Source organism: Pleurodeles waltl, unplaced genomic scaffold (assembly GCF_031143425.1).
Source record: "Pleurodeles waltl isolate 20211129_DDA unplaced genomic scaffold, aPleWal1.hap1.20221129 scaffold_94, whole genome shotgun sequence".
NCBI lineage: Eukaryota > Metazoa > Chordata > Amphibia > Caudata > Salamandridae > Pleurodeles > Pleurodeles waltl.
Window position 1 is genome coordinate 1,064,806 of NW_027150405.1, and position 23,899 is coordinate 1,088,704.

A 23,899-nucleotide genomic window follows, 5' to 3' on the forward strand; every position below is an offset into this window, starting at 1 on the left:
GCAGGCTTCCAGCGCGGTCAGCGGTCGATTCCTTATCAGAAGGTGAAGAGGGAGATGCAGAGGAACTCGGCTGAGCTCATGCATTCGTTATCTAAAGTTTCCCCAGAGACAGAGACCCTAAATAGCCAGAAAAGAGGGTTTGGCTACCTAGGAGAGAGGAAAGGCTACTAACACCTGAAGGAGCCTATCAGCAGGAGTCTCTGACGTCACCTGGTGGCACTGGCCACTCAGAGCAGTCCAGTGTGCCAGCAGCACCTCTGTTTCCAAGATGGCAGAGGTCTGGAGCACACTGGAGGAGCTCTGGACACCTCCCAGGGGAGGTGCAGGTCAGGGGAGTGGTCACTCCCCTTTCCTTTGTCCAGTTTCGCGCCAGAGCAGGGGCTAAGGGGTCCCTGAACCGGTGTAGACTGGCTTATGCAGAATTGGGCACATCTGTGCCCAAGAAAGCATTTCCAGAGGCTGGGGGAGGCTACTCCTCCCCTGCCTTCACATCATTTTCCAAAGGGAGAGGGTGTCACACCCTCTCTCAGAGGAAGTTCTTTGTTCTGCCATCCTGGGCCAGGCCTGGCTGGACCCCAGGAGGGCAGATGCCTGTCTGAGGGGTTGGCAGCAGCAGCAGCTGCAGTGAAACCCCAGGAAGGGCAGTTTGGCAGTACCAGGGTCTGTGCTACAGACCACTGGGATCATGGGATTGTGCCAACTATGCCAGGATGGCATAGAGGGGGCAATTCCATGATCATAGACATGTTACATGGCCATATTCGGAGTTACCATTGTGAAGCTACATATAGGTAGTGACCTATATGTAGTGCACGCGTGTAATGGTGTCCCTGCACTCACAAAGTTCAGGGAATTGGCTCTGAACAATGTGGGGGCACCTTGGCTAGTGACAGGGTGCCCTCACACTAAGTAACTTTGCACCTAACCTTTACCAGGTAAAGGATAGACATATAGGTGACTTATAAGTTACTTAAGTGCAGTGTAAAATGGCTGTGAAATAACGTGGACGTTATTTCACTCAGGCTGCAGTGGCAGGCCTGTGTAAGAATTGTCAGAGCTCCCTATGGGTGGCAAAAGAATTGCTGCAGCCCATAGGGATCTCCTGGAACCCCAATACCCTGGGTACCTCAGTACCATATACTAGGGAATTATAAGGGTGTTCCAGTAAGCCAATGTGAATTGGTAAAAATGGTCACTAGCCTGTCAGTGACAATTTGAAAGTAATGAGAGAGCATAACCACTGAGGTTCTGGTTAGCAGAGCCTCAGTGAGACAGTTAGGCACCACACAGGGAACATATACATGCACACCTATGAGCACTGGGGCCCTGTGTGACAGGGTCCCAGTGACACATACATATAGGCCACAAACCTATGAGCACTGGGGTCCTGACCAGCAGGATCCCAGTGACACATAACAAACATACTGAAAACATAGTGTTTTCACTATGAGCACTGAGGCCTGGCTATCAGGATCCCAGTGAGACAGTGAAAACAGTGACAAACACCCTGACATACACTCACAAACAGGCCAAAAGTGGGGGTAACAAGGCTAGAAAGAGGCTACCTTCTCACACAACCCCCCCCCAAACGAAGGACAATAAGGCTAACCTTGGCCAGTTGAGACTTTATTGTCTAAGTGGTGATAAGTAGAGAGTAGCTCTGCAATAGACTGGTTACTCCCTTTATCATCCACTATATGGTTACTTCCCTGTGGGGATGTAAACCACCCTGTTTGAAGTTTTTTAGCTAAGCAACAATGTGAAGATGTATTTTCAGAGTTTCTATCAGTAAGTTTTAGTTTAGAGCAGTGGGAATTGTCCACTGAACCTATTTGTAGTGATGGAAATGCCAGACAGGGATGCTGTCTCAGAAAAGCCATAGCTGGGCAAAAACTTTATCCACATGGCTGGAAGAGAGAACAAGGATGCTGTTTCTCTTGGGTTGGAGCAGGGCAGGGATGCTGTCCTATCAGCTCCACACTAGGGCAGGGATGCTGTCCTAAGTGTTGTGAGGCAGTGCAGAGTTTCTGCACTAAAGTTTCTCTGGGAGGGTTGGAGGGATGCTCCATGTTAACTAAAATGGTGCTCTTTTTCTCACCAATGTTAGTTATCCCACAGAGAGGTACTTCCACCTCAGGGAGTACAGTTTTGCCAACTGATGATTCCCTTGGAACAGGTGCCACCCCAGGAGAGGTTTCTCCCACCACAGGAATGGTATCCTGAATGGTAGGGTGGTTAGGGGATACTGTGATACCCTTTTTACCTGTTGATGGAGAGGGTTCCTGAGTTTTCAGGCCTTCTCTCCTTTGCTTTTTCATTTCACTTGAAATGAGAGGGAACAATTCCTCAGGGATGCCCAGCATGGCTGCATGGGCATAAAACTCTACATCAGCCCAACCTGAGGCCTCTAGGTCATTACCTAAGAGACAGTCTACAGGTAAGCTAGGTGATACCACCACCTGCTTAGGGCCAGTAACTCCACCCCAACTAAACTGAATTATAGCTAAGGGAAGAAACTTAGTGGAGTTATAGACATCAATAATCTTATACTGTTGTCCAATGATGTGTTGATCAGGGTGCACTAGGTTTTCAGTCACCAAAGTGAAACTGGCACCTGTGTCCCTGTAGGCCAAGGCCTCAACACCATTTATTGAAACTGTCTGCCTGTACTTATCCATTGTAAGGGGACAAGCAGCCAGTGTGGCAAGGCCAATGCCACTAGGTGTGACAGAAACTGTCTTGGGACTGATTACATCAGTTTCCACTATGGACCCATAAGTGAACCCAACTACACCCTTTGCTTGACTGTTGCTAGCAGTCCCACCACTAGTACCACTACTGCTAGGGGCACTAGAGCTTGATGTATTAGTGGTGGTAGGCTCAGGAGGTTTACCTGGACAGGACTTATCCCCTGGCCTATGGCCTCTGTTTTTACACACAAAGCACCAAGGCTTTTTAATGTGTGCAGGTTGGGAAGAAGAGGAAGAATTTGTTTTATCCCCACCCTCTGAAGAGTGTTTAAGATTTGAAGTGGGATCTTTGGTTTTACCCTTATCCCCATGCTTATCTTGAGATTTTTCACCATCTTTCTTCTTATTGCCATCTTTGTCACCCCCTGTATGAACTTTTCTGTTCACCCTTGTTCTGACCCATTTGTCTGCCTTCTTTCCCAATTCTTGGGGAGAGGTCAGATCAGAGTCTACCAGGTACTGGTGCAACAAATCAGACACACAATTATTAAGTATATGCTCTCTCAGGATTGTGTTATACAGGCTTTCATAATCAGTAACTTTACTGCCATGTAACCACCCCTCCAAGGCCTTCACTGAATGGTCAATGAAATCAACCCAGTCTTGTGAAGACTCCTTTTTGGTCTCTCTGAACTTTATCCTGTACTGTTCAGTGGTTAAGCCATAACCATCCAGGAGTGCATTCTTAAGAACTGTAAAATTATTGGCATCATTTTCTTTCACAGTAAGGAGCCTATCCCTACCTTTTCCACTAAATGATAGCCATAGGATAGCAGCTCACTGCCTTTGAGGGACATCCTGTACAGCACAGGCCCTCTCAAGTGCAGCAAACAACTTGTTAATGTCATCCCCCTCCTTATAAGGGGGAACTATCTTGTGCAGATTCCTGGAATCATGCTCTTTTGCAGGATGACTATGGGGAATACTGCTGCTGCCACCATGGGTTTCTAAACCCAACTTCTGTCTTTCCCTCTCTACTTCTAAAGACTGTCTATCCAAATCCAGCTGTTGCTTCTTGAGCTTCAGTCTGGTTTGTTCCACTCTCAATCTATTGAGCTCCCTTTCTAACAATCTGTCATCAGGGTGGGTGGGAGGGACATTTCTAGATACAGAGGTATGATGGGAATGAACAGAAGGAGACCTGTCCCTTACAGAGGGCACCCTAACAGCTTGGCTACCAGTATAATGTGAGAGCACACCATTAGTATGGTGTGATTCAACCTCTGTACCAACTATGCTAGACTGTCTAGTAATGGGCAGGCTGAGAAGTTTCTTTCCTGAACCTTTTCCTGGGGGAGTCCCTGGATCAGATTGAGAACCATTAGCTACTTTTTCTACAGATTGGGCACTTATGGCCTTATCCTGTACTCTAAGCATATTAATTAACAGTTCTAAAGAAGGATTCTTCCCTACACTCAAACCTCTCTCTATGCAGAGACTCCTTGCTCCTTTCCAGCTAAGGTGATCATATGCAAGTTTGGACAGTTCAACATTTTTTCCTGTTCCAGACATTTTTTAGAGAGAGTTAAAGTGATAGAAAAAGAGAAAAAAGTTTTCAGAACTTTTTGGAAAGACAGAAAAAAACTTTTTTAACTTTTAAGAACTTTTTTGAAAGTTTAGAAGTACTTTTCAGCACTTAGAAAAGAGTGAAAAGAGGAAATGCAAAACTTTTTGGCTATGTGTATATACACTGACCTTGTTTTGTATATTTTTCTCTTATGAAAAGTACAATGACAAGAGTGGTAAGTAGTCTCAAGCACTTATCCCACCACTGCACAACCAATGTAGGAGGCTGGACTGGCTTGTAGTGAGTACCAAGGGGTACTTGCACCTTGCACCAGGCCCAGTTATCCCTTATTAGTGTATAGGGTGTCTAGCAGCTTAGGCTGATAGATAATGGTAGCTTAGCAGAGCAGCTTAGGCTGAACTAGGAGACGTGTGAAGCTACTACAGTACCACTTAGTGTCATATGCACAATATCATAAGAAAACACAATACACAGTTATACTAAAAATAAAGGTCTTTATTTTTATGACAATATGCCAAAGTATCTTAGAGTGTACCCTCAGTGAGAGGATAGGAAATATACACAAGATATATATACACAATAGCAAAAATATGCAGTATAGTCTTAGAAAACAGTGCAAACAATGTATAGTTACAATAGGATGCAATGGGGAAACATAGGGATAGGGGCAACACAAACCATATACTCCAAAAGTGGAATGCGAACCACGAATGGACCCCAAACCTATGTGACCTTGTAGAGGGTCGCTGGGACTATTAGAAAATAGTGAGAGTTAGCAAAATAACCCTCCCCAAGACCCTGAAAAGTGAGTGCAAAGTGCACTAAAGTTCCCCTAAGGACAAAATAGTCGTGTTAGAGGGAAAATGCAAGGAAAACACAAATCAGCAATGCAACAACGATGGATTCCTGACTGAGGGTACCTGTGGAACAAGGGGACCAAGTCCAAAAGTCACAAGCAGCTCGGAGATGGGCAGATGCCCAAGAAATGCCAGCGGTTGGTGCAAAGAAGCTCTTACTAGGCTGAAGAACTGTGAATACTGCAGGAACGACAAGGGCTAGAGACTTCCCCTTTGGAGGATGGATCCCCCACGCCTTGGAGAGTCGTGCAAAAGTGTTTTCCCGCCGGATGGACGCCAACAAGCCTTGCTACACGCAAATCGTGCGTTTGGCGTTTTTGGACGCTGCTGGGGCCCAGGAGGGACCAGGAGGTCGCAAATTGGACCTGCAGAGAGAGGGGACGTCGAGCAAGACAAAGAGCCCTCACTGAAGCAGGTAGCACCCGGAGAAGTGCCAGAAACAGGCACTACGAGGATGCGTGAAACGGTGCTCGCCGAAGTTGCACAAAGGAGTCGCCGGAGACCAACTTAGAAAGTCGTGCAATGCAGGTTAGAGTGCCGTGGACCCAGGCTTGGCTGTGCACGAAGGATTTCCGCCGGAAGTGCACAGGGGCCGGAGTAGCTTGCAAAGTCGCGGTTCCCAGCAATGCAGCCCAGCGAGGTGAGGCAAGGACTTACCTCCACCAAACTTGGGCTGAAGAGTCACTGGACTGTGGGGGTCACTTGGACGGTGTCGCTGGATTCGAGGGACCTCGCTCGTCGTGCTGAGAGGAGACCCAAGGGACCGGTAATGCAGCTTTTTGGTGCCTGCGGTTGCAGGGGGAAGATTCCGTCGGCCCACGGGAGATTTCTTCGGAGCTTCTGGTGCAGAGAGGAGGCAGACTACCCCCACAGCATGCACAAGCAGGAAAACAGTCGAGAAGGCGGCAGGATCAGCGTTACAGAGTTGCAGTAGTCGTCTTTGCTACTATGTTGCAGGTTTGCAGGCTTCCAGAGCGGTCAGCGGTCGATTCCTTATCAGAAGGTGAAGAGGGAGATGCAGAGGAACTCGGCTGAGCTCATGCATTCGTTATCTAAAGTTTCCCCAGAGACAGAGACCCTAAATAGCCAGAAAAGAGGGTTTGGCTACCTAGGAGAGAGGAAAGGCTACTAACACCTGAAGGAGCCTATCAGCAGGAGTCTCTGACGTCACCTGGTGGCACTGGCCACTCAGAGCAGTCCAGTGTGCCAGCAGCACCTCTGTTTCCAAGATGGCAGAGGTCTGGAGCACACTGGAGGAGCTCTGGACACCTCCCAGGGGAGGTGCAGGTCAGGGGAGTGGTCACTCCCCTTTCCTTTGTCCAGTTTCGCGCCAGAGCAGGGGCTAAGGGGTCCCTGAACCGGTGTAGACTGGCTTATGCAGAATTGGGAACATCTGTGCCCAAGAAAGCATTTCCAGAGGCTGGGGGAGGCTACTCCTCCCCTGCCTTCACACCATTTTCCAAAGGGAGAGGGTGTCACACCCTCTCTCAGAGGAAGTTCTTTGTTCTGCCATCCTGGGCCAGGCCTGGCTGGACCCCAGGAGGGCAGATGCCTGTCTGAGGGGTTGGCAGCAGCAGCAGCTGCAGTGAAACCCCAGGAAGGGCAGTTTGGCAGTACCAGGGTCTGTGCTACAGACCACTGGGATCATGGGATTGTGCCAACTATGCCAGGATGGCATAGAGGGGGCAATTCCATGATCATAGACATGTTACATGGCCATATTCGGAGTTACCATTGTGAAGCTACATATAGGTAGTGACCTATATGTAGTGCACGCGTGTAATGGTGTCCCCGCACTCACAAAGTTCAGGGAATTGGCTCTGAACAATGTGGGGGCACCTTGGCTAGTGCCAGGGTGCCCTCACACTAAGTAACTTTGCACCTAACCTTTACCAGGTAAAGGATAGACATATAGGTGACTTATAAGTTACTTAAGTGCAGTGTAAAATGGCTGTGAAATAACGTGGACGTTATTTCACTCAGGCTGCAGTGGCAGGCCTGTGTAAGAATTGTCAGAGCTCCCTATGGGTGGCAAAAGAATTGCTGCAGCCCATAGGGATCTCCTGGAACCCCAATACCCTGGGTACCTCAGTACCATATACTAGGGAATTATAAGGGTGTTCCAGTAAGCCAATGTGAATTGGTAAAAATGGTCACTAGCCTGTCAGTGACAATTTGAAAGTAATGAGAGAGCATAACCACTGAGGTTCTGGTTAGCAGAGCCTCAGTGAGACAGTTAGGCACCACACAGGGAACATATACATGCACACCTATGAGCACTGGGGCCCTGTGTGACAGGGTCCCAGTGACACATACATATAGGCCACAAACCTATGAGCACTGGGGTCCTGACCAGCAGGATCCCAGTGACACATAACAAACATACTGAAAACATAGTGTTTTCACTATGAGCACTGAGGCCTGGCTATCAGGATCCCAGTGAGACAGTGAAAACAGTGACAAACACCCTGACATACACTCACAAACAGGCCAAAAGTGGGGGTAACAAGGCTAGAAAGAGGCTACCTTCTCACACTAAGGAAGATGGTACTTCCCTACACCTGTTTGATCAGATTTTGTGATCCTATGCAATTGCTTTATTTCGCCTAATCTCATTTTCTTTCATCATTATCTACCTAGTGGTTCACTAATGTCATTGTTGTCAGAGATGGGGGAGAGAAGGAATGTTTTTTAAATTTATGTTTGGAAACTGTCACTTCTAATGAATGGCACTCAACGCAGTGATGTAATGTGTTGACTAAGATGAAATAGTTCTCTATGTCTGAGAAATAATTTTTTGTAATTTTGAACACACTATCGTATTTCTGCATTTCATGCACTATGAACATGGGGTTCCTAAAAATAAGTGGCGCAGGGCTGTGCTTGCCAGTTTGTTTAGCGTCTTTCTGAACATTTGTGCTTAGTCAAGTAAACAGCAGCCCAAGACTGCTGCAGTCAAAGGCCCACATGTAAAGGTCAAACAGGCCATACGCGGCCCCAGGCAAATACAAGGAATATCCCTGATCTACAACCGCGCACAAAATAGAATGACATGTGTAGCAAGGCTTCTATATGTACTTTTTTTAATGTTCTATTAAAATACAAAAACTGCAAACTCACAGGAAACCAATGAACAGCAGACAACAATATTCAGCCCTCTATCTGCATCACCGGGACCTTGGGATATACTTAATAGGTCAAATATCCTGCGGCTGTTGCATCATATACCATCACTTGCGAATCTCACAACAGGGGACCTCTCGACAGTAAACTTTAACACATATGCATGGATCAGCCAGAGAGAATGTACACTAACGACATGGGCTGACCAAGGCACAGTTCAGCGAATATTTCAATATGAGGGATTGCTGGAAAATGTGGGCATAAATATCAGCAAACCAGAGAAAGAACACTACCCTCAAGTGTTGTCGATGGAAAATAAATCAACATTGCCAACTAAAAAAAAAAAAACGTTCAGTGCCTTAAGGGGAACCCCGGTGATAAAACCGCTGATGGTAAATAAGAAAATTACCATAACAGTTGACAAGGAACACAGGAGAGTTTCAATTTGACGACGCAAGAAATGATCTCAGCAATTTGGGAGGGCAGGACTGGAACTGGCTTCCTGCAGCTTTGACCATAAAGGACCCTCATTAAACAAACCAAACAAGGTGGTTAATATATTCAGCTGGATTGGCCTTCCTCATTGCTAGCCCCAACATTGAGGGCTTCTTAAACAATGCAGATATTATGTGCTTTCAGGAAATCTGGACGACGGAGCCACAAACCAAAGCGGGCTTCATAACAACTCAGTCCCCTGCACAAAAGAAAAACTTGTTTGGAAGACATATGGGAGGTCTCACAGCATAAGTCAAATTAAACTCAGCAGTTAAATTGGTGCCTTGGAAAACATCGACTAGTGATGTCCACGCGATAACCATATATCGCTTAGCCCTCACCAAAAAAACAACACCGATATCAGTCATAAATTTGTGCATAAATCCCAATCGGGAGAGCAAACAGATGAAGGTTAAATCAATTTGGCCCTATTAAAGGAATTTTTATACAAGCATCCGTCTCACGAACATCTAATTGCAGGAGATTTCAAAATCCGACACCTTGGTCAAGAGGTGGGGTTTCCTAGAGACTCCATAAGATCAACCCTAGAAACCTTTTTTAAGGAATATGAACTGAGAACGTCCAATTGCAGCAACACAGTAGTGAGCACACTCATTCCTACGTTCAAAAAACATTTTCACATTAGATTACATTTTCTTAAGCCCAGCATTATTGTGCAACTGTTTAAGTCATAAGGTGACAAACAGATCTGAGAGTGACCACATCCCCGTAGCAAAAGATATAGACCTTGAAACAGTGAGACATCAGTGCTATGAGGCCAGCGGACAGCATCAACTAACTTATGCCCATTGACAAAAATGATGAAATGGAGCGTGACCTGCATGGCACAATACGACCTATGGAAGTAGGTCAATTGCCCATTAAACTTTGAAAACGAGACAAGCTAGATCAGTGACCAGTGGGCAAACACGATAAAGAACTTACACGCTTCTCTATGCAGTCCAGTGCAGCAAGGGTTTGTAGGAAGCAATAGGCAAAAAGCTGACATGTTCACAGCAACAAGGGAATATACACAGAGCAAAAGGAAATGCAGGTGGGCAGAAATGAGATGTAGAAGTAATAAAACCCCTGAAGCAGAAGTTCTTAAGAGGCAGGTGAGGAAAGAGTACAAAGGAGTAACATGGAAACTGAAGCAAAAGGAGATCGAAGAATGCTGGATCCATTTACATGCATTGCTGTCACTGAGCAAAAGTAGAGAATTCTGGGACTATGTCAACTCATTGCTATACGCATCTATAAGTAAGGTCAATGCGATATCTGCAAGCGCTTGGGAAAGCCATGTGGGCAACCTCTACGTGAACCCAGGGTATACTGAAGTCCAGGGTACAATGGGGTGGCAACACAATCTAGATGGCATAGAAAATACGGCATTAATGGGCACTGTCAAATCAGCGAGAATGGTGCTCGGCAGCATCAGGTGGGATGGGGCACCAGGACCAAATGGCCTTCCTGGGAGCATATTTAGAGATGATCAAGACTTTTGGGCTGAACCTCTGACCACTCTTTTCAATGATTGTCTACATTACTCTGTGGTCCCAGAGGCCTGGAAAGGCTCAATACTGCACCCAATCTACGAAAAAGGAAACTACGCTCCTGGAAAACTATAGGTTAATAGCCCTACTGGATGTGGATGGCAAGGCCTATGCAAGGGTTCTGCTTCAAGAGCTTGAAGATTGGACCACTGAAAATAACATCATACCAATATATCAAACCGGCTTTAGACCTAGCTCTTCCACTCTAAATAATGTTATTGATCTTTCATAGGTCAGAAAGCATTGAAATCACCTGCACAGCTGCTTTTTGGTTGTTTTATTGATTATAGTGCAGCCTTTGATGGTGTGGTGTGCCACGTCCTCTAGAAGAAGCTGGTGGCCTGGGGATACCAAGGAAATTGTTAGCTTCCATATACGCACTTTATTTCGATACTTGGGTAAGAATCAAGATCACAAATACGCATTACCAAGAAAATCCATACCAACAAAGGATTAAAACAAGAATGTGTCATTGCCCCTACTCTCTTTAATCTGTATACGGCTAACCTTGGCGCAGAGTTGCTCAGAGGAAGTGCACTCCCCCGAAACTGGGTCAGACAGTGCTTCCCATAATTCAATATGTGGACGACCTGGTCCTACTTCCTCAGACTCAGATAGGATTGAAAAGGGGCCTGGACATATTACATAGCTACAACAACAAAAATGCATTAAGGGCAAACTCGGCAAAAACCAAGGTCTTCGTCTTTGGACATCAGATCAAAAAACATCAAAGAGTTTGGAAACTTGGCCCACTAAAAATAGAAATGGAAGAAAAATATCACTACCTTGGAGTTTGGTTATCAAACACCGGGAACATATCATATAAGATAGCAGCACTGAGAACTAAGGCAGAGAGAACTACTTATGCTTTAGCAAAACTCCATCTCCAGCTCCAATCTCCAACATCAGAGGCAATCAGGGGTGTTATTAAAGCAAAACTACTACCTGCTATCACCTGTGGACATCTTGCATATCCCGGTAGGCTGATTACACCGCTGGAGAAGTGCCAGATGAGAGCCTATAAAAGGATATTCCAGATTCCTAAATCAACCAGACATGCAGGGATACGTCTAGAAGTCAACATAAGAATGGATATAAACTGCAAAATGGATTTAATCAAACTTTTCCATTGTGTTTACAGGGCCAATACTGACAGCTTGAGGGGGTCCCTGAAAGCAATCTTTGAAGATGATTCTAGTAGCTGGGCAATCTATCTCAGGCAAGCTGAGGAACTTTTCAGTTTAGCTCCCTCCTACACATCAGACCCCCTCATATCAAAGGCCCTGCTAAAAAAGACTTTGAAAGACCAGGGTGTGCAAGCTTCTATAGAAAATGACATTGCCATAATCAGGGATATGAGCTGAGGGTTTAGCTCAGTCTCATACAACTACTAATGCCCAACCGTACATGAAAGCAGCACTGGGAGCCCATGCATTTCAGAGTATCTTGCAAATGAGGCTCTTAACACTCTCCCTTTGGGACTTTAAACGTAACTGTAAGTCTACGATGGGATACTAACAAGAATGTACTTTATGTAACCACCACCACACTGAATCCATAATACATCTAGTATATTGCTGCCCATGCTTGGCCTGAGATAGACATCAACCACTACAACCGCTATTCCTGAACTATGGTCTGAGAACATGCAAAGAAGCCGCAGGATATATATTCACTGCAGAGATTCCTATGGAACTGGCTTGCATTGGTAAATTTTTCACTATTATGAGAAAGGCTCTACAGCTTGCTCGGGCCAGGAACTTGCAGGAATCAAAAGGGGAGGTGTGGCCCCTAAAGGAACATTGTTGAAGTGGCTCATTCACACATGTTAAACCTAATCATGCCTATGCTAACTTTGATCAAGATCAGGGCGATGTAAGATATGACAAGGAACTCTTACTTGAACTTCTCGATTCTATCATTCTGTTCCATATATTCATCTTCATATTCTGTGTATTCTTGTGTTACTCTGATGTCAGACTGTCTGGATAATTTTCATAGGCACTTGCACTTTCAATGCTGTGTTTGTAGTATTTTTCGACATTTGCACTACCACGTCGAAGTTTTAGAATTTTATAAGAACAGATGAGATACCAGACTTTTGTGACAGCCTTCATTGGTGGCTCGTGCACTCTCATTGCTGTGATTATAGTACTTTATTGCATTCACACTCTACTTTTAAGATTCAGAATTTTATAATAATCAACTTGACATCAGATTGCTAGGACAGTCTCTATGAGCCTCTGCACTTTCGCTGTTGTGATTATACTGTTGTATTATAACATACGATAAGAGGTATTTCATTTTATGCGTTTTCATGGTATTTTATGCAAAGATGACAGAATTTTATAATATCAGATGCAATGTCAGATTTTAAGGACAGCCTTTTCTGGCATTTGCACTTTCATTGCTACGATAACAGCAGTTAATGGCATTTGCACTTTCACTCTTAGTTTTAGAATTTTATAACAATCGGTTTGATACCAGGCTTTTATGATAGTCTCCATTGACATTTGCACTTTCACTGCTGTGTTTACACTATTTCATTATAGCATACGACAAGATGTATTTTATTCTATGTGTGCTTATTGTATTTTATGCAACGATTTTAAGTAATCTTGCAATAAAGTTAACTACCTACAAGGCTGGTGTATGCTAACACCATCACTGTGCGCGCATTCTGAGTGTTGGAGCGCGCCGTGCAAATGCTGGGCCTAAAAAGGGTAATTTATATTTGGTGCAGCTAATAAATGTGCACACAATTACCATGCTCTTCTTAAACTCAAACTAATAAAGCAGAGAAGAAAAATTTAAATTTCCTGGTGTGCACACACTGTTCATGAAAGCGGCAAAAACATTTAACAACTACATTGTCAGCAAGAAGCATTCTTCAATATTCTCTAGACTGATAAAGGAGCTGAACATGACTTGACCCCTCTCCCTGCCATAGAACACCATATATAAAAGCAAAGTAGTTAATGTACAGGTCCAAGGTCATGGTTAGAGACACAAACCAGTTGCTGGAGGGAATGTTGAGACATGTAGATCTGCCTTCGTGCTTGATGGCACAATAAAATAAGCAGGGAAGTAGGTTTCACAATGTTAGGAAAATGACCAATAATGCTGTTTGATGGCTGGCCGTAACAAAGGCAGGTTCTAGATTAATGGGACAGGATAGAAAGGTGGTATGAACTATGGCTGGGGTGCATTCAATATCCAATCTTTGCGCTGATTTATATAATTGTTGTTTTGTTTATAGTTTTTACAATTATTCAAATTCACAATATTTGTAGATAAATATATTGGAAATACCAACTACTATGTGTGCATACAGATTTCAGGGTACGGGGTGGCTCAATATATACCACCTTAAATAAGAGATTCTCAGACTATTAACACTGACCTACTGAAGAATAAGTCAGTGAGCAAAGTGTGTGACCTTTTCAGAGAAAATAAATCTGACAGATATCTCTCAGTCACCTTTTGGGAGTTAGGGAATGTTATCAGTGACCTCTATTATTTGAGGGTAACATAGCAGAAGGATGTATGATGAGAGGAGGTGAGGGAGAGAGATGTGGGATGAGGAGAAGGAACAGGGATGAGTAAAGAAGGAAGGAGGAGGTGGAGGAAGTAGGATGAGGGATGATGAGAAGGAGGAGGTGGAGGAAGTAGGATGAGGGATGATGAGAAGGGGGATGTGAAATGAGGAATAAAGGATGAGCTGGGATGAAGAGAACGACGCTTAGGGATAGAGCAGGATATGGACAATAAGGGATGTTTGAGAAAAAGATCAAGGAGGATGTGATGGGGTGGATCTGGGTGGGGGTGGATCTGGGTGGAGGGGGATGCGTGTTGAGGATGAGGGATGTTAAATATTTCATGTGCGATTAAGGCGTTGGGTGTTATTTTATGATAAATTATGATAGAAGTGTGGTACGGGTTAGGAAGGAGAACGTGGAGTGACACAGAGGTTGTGTGAAAAGTGCTGGAGAAGAAAGTGGAGGTGAGTGGGGGCAGAGAGTGGAAGAAGTAAGTGAGATGAGTATGTCGGTCGAATACAGGATGTGAAGTGAAGGATTTGGGAGAAGGAAGTACAGGGATAAAGGACACTAGATGAGGTGTATGGGAGGAGGTGGAAGGAAGCAGAATGGGTAGGAGGGAGAGGGATATGGGATAAAGGGTGTGGGGACAGGAACGTGGGTGTGATGATAAGTGATAAGGGACCCTGGATGAGGCATATTAGAGAAGAGGAGATGAGATGGGATATGGGAGGATGGGGAGGAGATAGAGGGGTGTAGGAAGAGGATAGCTGATTAGTGAGAAGGAGGGATGTGATGGAGTAGGAGGGATATGGAATGAGAGGGGAATAGCATATGATGTGAGAGGAGGAAAACAAATGTGGCATAACTGAGGTAGAAGGGGAGAGGAATGCGAGATGTGATATGTGGGACGGGGCTGGCGGAAGAGTAAAGGGCAAGGGATAAGGGTGGTAGGAGAAGGAATAAGGAGGGGTAGAGAGGTGTAGGGTGGGGAACAAGTGAAGAGGAGGCACCGGGGGAAAAAGGTGTGAGAAAGTAGCCTCTTTCTAGCCTTGTTACCCCCACTTTTGGCCTGTTTGTGAGTGTATGTCAGGGTGTTTTCACTGTCTCACTGGGATCCTGGTAGCCAGGGCCCAGTGCTCATAGTGAAAACCCTATGTTTTCAGTATGTTTGTTATGTGTCACTGGGACCCAGCTAGTCAGGACCCCAATGCTCATAAGTTTGTGGCCTATATGTATGTGTTCCCTGTGTGATGCCTAACTGTCTCACTGAGGCTCTGCTAACCAGAACCTCAGTGGTTATGCTCTCTCTTTACAAATTGTCACTAACAGGCTAGTGACCAATTTCACCAATTCAGATTGGCATACTGGAACACCCTTATAATTCCCTAGTATATGGTACTGAGGTACCCAGGGTATTGGGGTTCCAGGAGATCCTTATGGGCTGCAGCATTTCTTTTGCCACCCATAGGGAGCTCTGACAATTCTTACACAGGCCTGCCACTGCAGCCTGAGTGAAATAACGTCCACGTTATTTCACAGCCATTTACCACTGCACTTAAGTAACTTATAAGCCACCTATATGTGTAACCTTTACCTGGTAAAGGTTGGGTGCTAAGTTACTTAGTGTGTGGGCACCCTGGCACTAGCCAAGGTGCCCCCACATCGTTCAGGGCAAATTCCCCGGACTTTGTGAGTGGGGGGACACCATTACACGCGTGCACTGGACATAGGTCACTACCTATGTACAGCGTCACAATGGTAACTCCGAACATGGCCATGTAACATGTCTAAGATCATGGAATTGTCACCCCAATGCCACTGCCAAACTACCTTTCCCGGGGTTTCACTGCAGCTGCTGCTGCTGTCAACCCCTCAGACAGGTTTCTTCCCTCCTGGGGTCCAGCAAGGCCTGGCCCAGGAAGGCAGAACAGAGGACTTCCTCAGAGAGAGGGTGTTACACCCTCTCCCTTTGGAAAAAGGTGTCAGGGCAGAGGAGGAGTAGCCTCCCCCAGCCTCTGGAAATGCTTTGATGGGCACAGATGGTGCCCATCTCTGCATAAGCCAGTCTACACCGGTTCAGGGATCCCCCAGCCCTGCTCTGGCGCGAAACTGGACAAAGGAAAGGGGAGTGACCACCCCCCTGACCTGCACCTCCCCTGGGAGGTGCCCAGAGCTCCTCCAGTGTGCTCCAGACCTCTGCCATCTTGGAAACAGAGATGCTGCTGGCACACTGGACTGCTCTGAGTGGCCAGTGCCAGCAGGTGACGTCAGAGACTCCTCCTGATAGGCTCTTACCTGTGTTCCTAGCCTATCCTCCTTCCTAAGTAGCCAAACCTCCTTTTCTGGCTATTTAGGGTCTCTGCTTTGGGGAATTCTTTAGATAACGAATGCAGTTCCTCTGCATCGCTCTCTTCACCTTCTGCCAAGGAATCGACCGCTGACTGCTCAGGACGCCTGCAAAACCGCAACAAAGTAAAGACGACTACTGCAACCTTGTATCGCTGATCCTGCCGCCTTCTCAACTGTTTTCCTGGTAGTGCATGCTGTGGGGGTAGTCTGCCTCCTCTCTGCACTAGAAGCTCCGAAGAAATCTCCCGTGGGACGACGGAATCCTCCCCCTGCAACCGCAGGCACCAAAAGAACTGCATCACTGGTCCTCTGGGTCCCCTCTCAGCACGATGAGCGTGGTCCCTGGAACTCAGCAACTCTGTCCAAGTGACTCCCACAGTCCAGTGACTCTTCAGTCCAAGTTTGGTGGAGGTAAGTCCTTGCCTCCCCACGCTAGACTGCATTGCTGGGTACCGCGTGATTTGCAGCTGCTCCGGCTCCTGTGCACTCTTCCATGATTTCCTTTGTGCACAGCCAAGCCTGGGTCCCTGACACTCCAACCTGCAGTGCACAACCTCCTGAGTTGTCCTCCGGCGTCGTGGGATCTCCTTTCGTGACTTCTGGTGAGCTCCGGTTCACTCGTCTTCGTAGTGCCTCTTCGGGCACTTCTGCGGGTGCTGCCTGCTTCTGTGAGGGCTCCCTATCTTGCTGGGCACCCACTCTGTCTCCTCACGCAATTGGTGACATCCTGGTCCCTCCTGGGCCACAGCAGCATCCAAAAACCCTAACCGCGACCCCTGCAGCTAGCAAGGCTTGTTTGCGGTCTTTCTGCGTGGGAACACCTCTGCAAGCTTCTTCACGACGTGGGACATCCATCCTCCAAAGGGGAAGTTCCTAGTCCTCTTCGTTCTTGCAGAATCCACAGCTTCTACCATCAAGTGGCAGCTTCTTTGCACCCTCAGCAGGCATTTCCTGGGCATCTGCCCAATCTCGACTTTGTCGCGACTCTTGGATTTGGTCCCCTTGTTCCACAGGTACTCTCGTCCGGAAATCCACTTTGGTTGCATTGCTGGTGTTGGTCTTCCTTGCAGAATTCCCCTATCACGACTTCTGTGCTCTCTGGGAAATATAGGTGCACTTTACACCTACCTTTCAGGGTGGTCTTGGGGTGGGCTATTTTTCTAACCCTCACTGTTTTCTTACAGTCCCAGCGACCCTATACGAGCTCACATAGGTTTGGGGTCCATACGTTATTCGCATTCCACTTTTGGAGTATATGGTTTGTGTTGCCCCTATACCTATGTTCTCCTATTGCAATCTATTGTAACTATAAACTGCTTGCATTACTTCCTTTTGCTATTACTGCATTTTTTTGGTACTGTGTACATATATCTTGTGTATATTTGCTATCCTCATAGTGAGGGTACTCACTGAGATACTTTTGGGCATATTGTCATAAAAATAAAGTACCTTTATTTTTAGTATATCTGTGTATTGTGTTTTCTTATGATATTGTGCATATGACACCAGTGGTATAGTAGGAGCTTTACATGTCTCCTAGTTCAGACTAAGATGCTCAGCTATAGCTACCTTCTATCAGTATAAGCTGCTAGAAACACCTCTTCTACACTAATAAGGGATACCTGGACCTGGTACAGAGTGTAAGTACCCCTTGGTACCCACTACAAGCCAGGCCAGCCTCCTACAAAAGGGATGAGGGATTTTGTGATGAGTAGGGAGGAAGTGCAGTAAGGGAAAAGATAAGGAGGGAGAGGGCTGTGGGATGGAATGAGGCGGAGGAGTATGTGGATGAAGGACAAGGATGTTGAAGGAGGTATGAGGAATGTTGAATGAAACAGGAGACAGAGGGAGGAGTCCGTAGAATTGAGGACTGGGATAAAAGATGTTGGGTGCAGGGATATAAGGACAGATGAGGGAAGCAGGAGAAGAGGGATGTGGTGTGGAACAAAAGGGATGAAATGGAGAAGAGGTGGTGAGAAGAAATGAGGAGTAAGAAGGATGGAGAAGTGTGGAGGAAATGGCGGAAATAATGAGGAAACGAACAGGCATGTTTGCTGCTCAAGAGAAAACGACTGCTGACCGAGCCCCAATACCCATGAACAATAACTTGTAACTCACTTGAGAAATGATGAACACGGTGCAGTGTCAAAGAATCACGATTACCCAATGCTGGTTCTTTTTCTTCAGCTCTTAATGCAAAGATAGAGGAGGCAATGAGAGGACCTGTGGAGTAATGAAAGCAGAACTAATGTAATTAACAATACCTTCAGTAGTGACAATAAACAAAAAAAGGGAGTTAACTTGAAACATGCTGTCAGGAGAGAAGAGTGAAATACAACACAAATTACTGTGAATCGCCTGCATCTTTAGATGTTTGCCCAAGACAAAATTGTTAGGCAAGGGTACTTGTGCTCACCGCATTATTGGTTTTAGGATGGAGAGATTCCTACATCGCGCTCAACAGAATGCTATCCTGTTCCATGTTGTTTGATGTTATTCAATGGGGCTGAGGCACAAAGAATTGGGCTGCAAAACAGCTGCTGAGCTGCACATCGACTAGTTTGTGACTCAAGTCTTACTATGAGATGCAAAGGATGTACTGAATGCGGACAATGCTAAGTGAACTTTCGGTAGAATAGGCAAACAGAATCCTGTCTCATTAATTTAGCCAAAATCTGAAAATCCTACCAAACGTCCACTTTACGCTGTGACAATATGCAGGGATGGAGACCTGCAGGTAGCAATAAACCTCTGTCCCTACATTCCAAATTGTTATTTTTTCTGAAAGAGACAGGGGATGCAATCAGTTAAAAAAAAAAGTGGCATAAGGTGAAGAACATCAGGAATTGGCAGGAGCACGCTGTAGCCCCCAGGACCATTGTGCTCTCGCCTCAATGACCAATGCCCACATTCATAAAGTGGAAACCGTCCTGAAAAACACCTCCCCTTTTGTGAACTGATATCCTTTTTTGGGTGCTGCTATCCAATCAATGGCTTACAACCACAATTGCGGGTGTAAATTTGTGACATCCAATTGTGAATCATTAGAAAGTGCCTCCATTTACTAATGATTGTAAAAGTTCATAAAGTGTATATTGCAAGTGGCAGGGACCATCCTAAACTGCAATGTACCTTATATACACTGCGATTTTGAATTCTCTGGTTGCAAAACAAGTTACTTTGCAAATGACAGGTTTTGGAATCCCAAAAATATAATTCTACATCTCACCGATGGGCAGGCAGTTAACGATGATGGGCCTCTCTATTAATTGCACAGTGGACCAAGGCTGTACTCCGAGTTTGAAGAGACACTCAACTTTGAGATAGTAACTACTGACCAATTTATTTGGCGTTTATGGGCTGGCAATGGTGGCAACCTGATCTATCAAGAAGGGACAGGGCAAGGAGATGACGACTGGTCTCATGAGTACAAAGGTTCTGCCAGTCTCATTGACCACTCACATTCAAGACATATAACAACCTCTCTCAACACATCAGTGCCTCCTCCTCAGTTCCTGGGTTCCGTAAGAAGCTGAAGACCTGGCTCTTCGTACAAACAGCTTGGGGAACGTTTTTGCTGGTTTTAGCACTGCTGCCCAGTGCCAAAGTGCAAGTACTCCCTGTGTAAATTGTATTGGTGATTGGATTCTCCATGACTGGCACATTTGATTTACTAGTAAGTCCCTTGTAAAGTGCACTGTGTGTGCCCAGGGCCTGTAAATCAAATGCTACTAGTGGGCCTGCAGAACTGATTGGGCCACCCACGAGTAGCTCTGTAAATATGTCTCAGACCTGCCACTGCAGTGTCTGTGTGGGCAGTTTTTCAACTGCCAATTCGACCTGACAACTCTGCCTGCTTGCCAGGCCCAAACCTTACCTTTTACTACATGTAAGTCACCCATAAGGTAGGCCCAAGACAGCCCCATGGGCTGTCTGCAGTGTATTTATAAAGTAGGAAATCTACTAGTGTGTTTTACATGTCCTGATAGTGAAATACTGATAAATTCGGTTTTCACTATTTCAAGGCCTATCTCTCCCATAGGATACCATGGGGATTGCCTTGAAGTATCTTTTAAGTGCAGTTTACAACTGGGAGCAGATAGAGATGAGGTGTTTGGGATCTCTGAACTCATAATTCAAACATACAGCTTTTGGTAAAGTTGTTTTTTAGACTGTAAGTTTGAGTGTGCCACTTTTAGAAAGTGGGCATTTTCTTGCTTAACCATTCTGGCCCAGCGTGCATGAGTGACCAACAAAATGTAGGAAACGAACAGACCGAGCAGGCATAGGACCTTCAGGACTGGAACGGGTGCTCCATTCTGAAACATCAGAATCACAGCCTGAATACTTCCTGTGTGACTGCAGAATGGTAATGTGAAAATCTGCATGCTATAAGTATGGAAACCATGCAGTCTACTTTGTCCAGTGCAAGAAGGGCCTTTTGAATTTTTCCTGTTTGAGGAAGAAATTCAAAATCCTCAGGTCTAGGAGTGGCCGTAAACAACTGTCCTTCTTGGGGGATCAGGAAATATCTTGAATAACACCCCTGACCCTTTTCCTGTTCTGGAACCAACTCTACTGCGCCCTGTATAAGCAGATTTTGCACCTCCTGCTGTAGCAGCAGAAGATGTTCTTTTGAACAGAAACTTTGTTGGAGAGGAAAGGGAGGGGGAAACTCTTGGAAGGGAAGGGCATATCCATTTTCCACAATGCTCAATATCCAACAGCCCGTTGGTATAGACTTCCATTCTTGTAGAAAATGAATCAACCTCCCTCCCACAGGTAAAGCACGCTCGCTTAAGATGGCAGAACTAGGGCTGCTTCCCTGAAAGATTAGCAGAGGAGGTAGAAGAAGCAGAGGAAGAAGGCTGATGGACTGCACCTCGTGTAGCTCTGCCATGCCCTCTATAGAATCTGTAGAGGGGATTGGCTGACTGCTGTTGCTGTAAATGCTGCCTCCCTCAAAAGAAGGAGCTCCGGCCAAACCCCCTGAACCTATGCAGTGGTCTGTAGCTTGTGGGGAGGCACTGAAGACCCAACAATTTCGCTGTTGCCTTACTTTTTTTGAATTTTTTAAGGCCAAATCTGCTTTGGCCCCAAACATTTTGGATCCGTCAAAGGGCAAAACCATAAGGGTGGACAGCAGGCGTGTCGCCAAGTGGCAATTGAAGTTCCCATGGCCCTGGCCCCCGAATCCACCCTATCAAGGCCTGATTATATCACCTGCTTTGCTGCAGCTTGACTGTCATTTAAAAGTTCAGCAAAATGGCCTTGAACATCCTGCGGTAACGTGGGAATCACGTCCTTGGCTGAATCCATCAAAGCATGGATATATCTGCCTAAAAGACATGTGGCATTCGCCGATTTCAAGGCCATGCTACTAGAAGAAAAAATCTTCTTTGAAGATTGTTCCATTCTTTTTGATTCCTATCCGCAGGGGCTGATCTAGAGGAACAAGAAGCCTGGATCACCAAGGTCTATGGTGTCAGATGTTGAGTTAAAAACCTAGGATCCTCTGGAGCCATTTTATATCGCCTGGCAATAGATCCTGAAAACGCTGGATCCAACACAGACTTCTGTTACACCACCAACACTGGCTCAGTCAGGGCCCCATTGAATGATAATAAAGGATCTGAAGTGGATATCGAAGAATGAAGGGCTTCTGTTAGTAATGAAAATGTCACTTACCCAGTGTACATCTGTTCGTGGCATCAGTCGCTGAAGATTCACATGTTGTGCATAGCCCGCCATCTGGTGTTGGGTCGGAGTGTTACAAGTTGTTTTTCTTCGAAGAAGTCTTTCGAGTCACGGGACCGAGTGACTCCTCCTTTTGTCTCCATTGCGCATGGGCGTCAACTCCCTCTTCGATTGTTTTCCCCGCAGAGGGTGAGGTAGGAGTTGTGTTGTAGTAATAGTGCCCATGCAATGGAGTGACTAAGTATGTACCTATTTAAGGTTTAAATAATATATTTACAAATGTACAAAGCTTAAGCTAACTTCCGAACTGCTACAGGCTCCCGGGGAGGCGGGTGGGCACATGTGAATCTTCAGCGACTGATGCCACGAACAGATGTACACTGGGTAAGTGACATTTTCAGTTCGATGGCATCTGTCGCTGTAGATACACATGTTGTGCATAGACTAGTAAGCAGTTATCTCCCCAAAAGCGGTGGCTCAGCCTGTAGGAGTGGAAGTAGTTTGAAATAAGGTTCTTAACACGGCTTGACCTACTGTGGCTTGTTGTGCGGATAGCACGTCTACACAGTAGTGCTTGGTGAACGTGTGAGGCGTAGACCATGTGGCTGCCTTACATATTTCGTGCATTGGAATATTTCCTAGAAAGGCCATGGTGGCACCTTTCTTTCTGGTTGAGTGTGCCTTTGGTGTAATGGGCAGCTGTCGTTTTGCTTTAAGGTAGCAGATTTGGATGCACTTAACTATCCATCTGGCTATACCTTGTTTTGATATTGGGTTTCCTGCATGAGGTTTTTGGAATGCAATAAATAGCGGTTTAGTTTTTCTGATGTTCTTTGTTCTGTCCATGTAGTACATTAATGCTCTTTTGACATCTAATGTATGTAGTGCCCTCTCAGCTACGGAATCTGGCTGTGGGAAGAATACTGGTAGTTCTACCGTTTGATTTAGGTGGAATGGTGAAATAACCTTCGGTAAAAATTTAGGATTAGTCCTTAGGACTACCTTATTTTTGTGTAGTTGGATAAAAGGTTCTTGTATTGTAAACGCCTGAATTTCACTTACTCTTCTTAGAGATGTGATGGCGATGAGAAATGCAACTTTCCAGGTTAGGAATTGTATTTCGCAAGAATGCATAGGTTCAAAGGGTGGACCCATGAGTCTTGTTAAGACGATGTTGAGGTTCCATGAAGGAACGGGTGGTGTCCTTGGTGGTATAATTCTTTTGAGGCCTTCCATAAACGCTTTAATGACAGGTATCCTAAATAGTGAAGTTGAATGGGTAATCTGCAGGTATGCAGATATTGCTGCGAGGTGTATTTTAATGGAAGAGAAGGCCAGGTTCGATTTTTGTAAGTGTAGTAAGTAGCCCACTACATCCTTTGGAGATGCGTGTAATGGTTGAATTTGATTCTGATGGCAGTAGCAAACAAACCTTTTCCATTTGCTTGCATAGCAGTGTCTAGTGGATGGTGTTCTAGCTTGCTTTATGACTTCCATACATTCTTGTGTGAGGTTTAAGTGTCCGAATTCTAGGATTTCAGGAGCCAGACTGCTAGATTCAGCGATGCCGGGTTTGGATGCCTGATCTGTTGTTTGTGTTGTGTTAACAGATCTGGCCTGTTGGGCAACTTGACGTGGGGTACTTACTGATAGGTCTAGCAGTGTTGTGTACCAAGGTTGCCTTGCCCATGTTGGTGCTATCAGTATGAGTTTGAGTTTGTTTTGACTCAATTTGTTTACTAGATATGGAAGGAGAGGGAGAGGGGGAAAAGCGTACGCAAATATCCCTGACCAGTTTATCCATAGGGCATTGCCTTGAGACTGCCTGTGTGGGTATCTGGATGCGAAGTTTTGGCATTTTGCGTTCTCCTTTGTTGCAAATAAGTGTATTTGAGGTGTTCCCCAAAGTTTGAAGTAAGTGTTTAGAATTTGGGGGTGAATTTCCCATTCGTGGATCTGTTGGTGATCTCGAGAGAGATTGTCTGCAAGTTGATTCTGGATCCCT

The 23,899-nt window shown here is 45.6% G+C and overlaps 1 protein-coding gene across 3 annotated transcripts in view; it reads right to left on the reverse strand.

The window, feature by feature from the left end:
- Window positions 1-23,899, reverse strand: part of LOC138282298 (zinc finger protein 12-like) — a 489,476-nt gene that overhangs the window by 402,523 nt on the left and 63,054 nt on the right. For all 3 annotated transcript variants that reach the window (XM_069219682.1, XM_069219684.1, XM_069219683.1), the window contains one exon: window positions 18,316-18,420. In XM_069219682.1, the coding sequence (XP_069075783.1) occupies window positions 18,316-18,420 (105 nt within the window). The remainder of the gene's footprint in view (window positions 1-18,315; window positions 18,421-23,899) is intronic.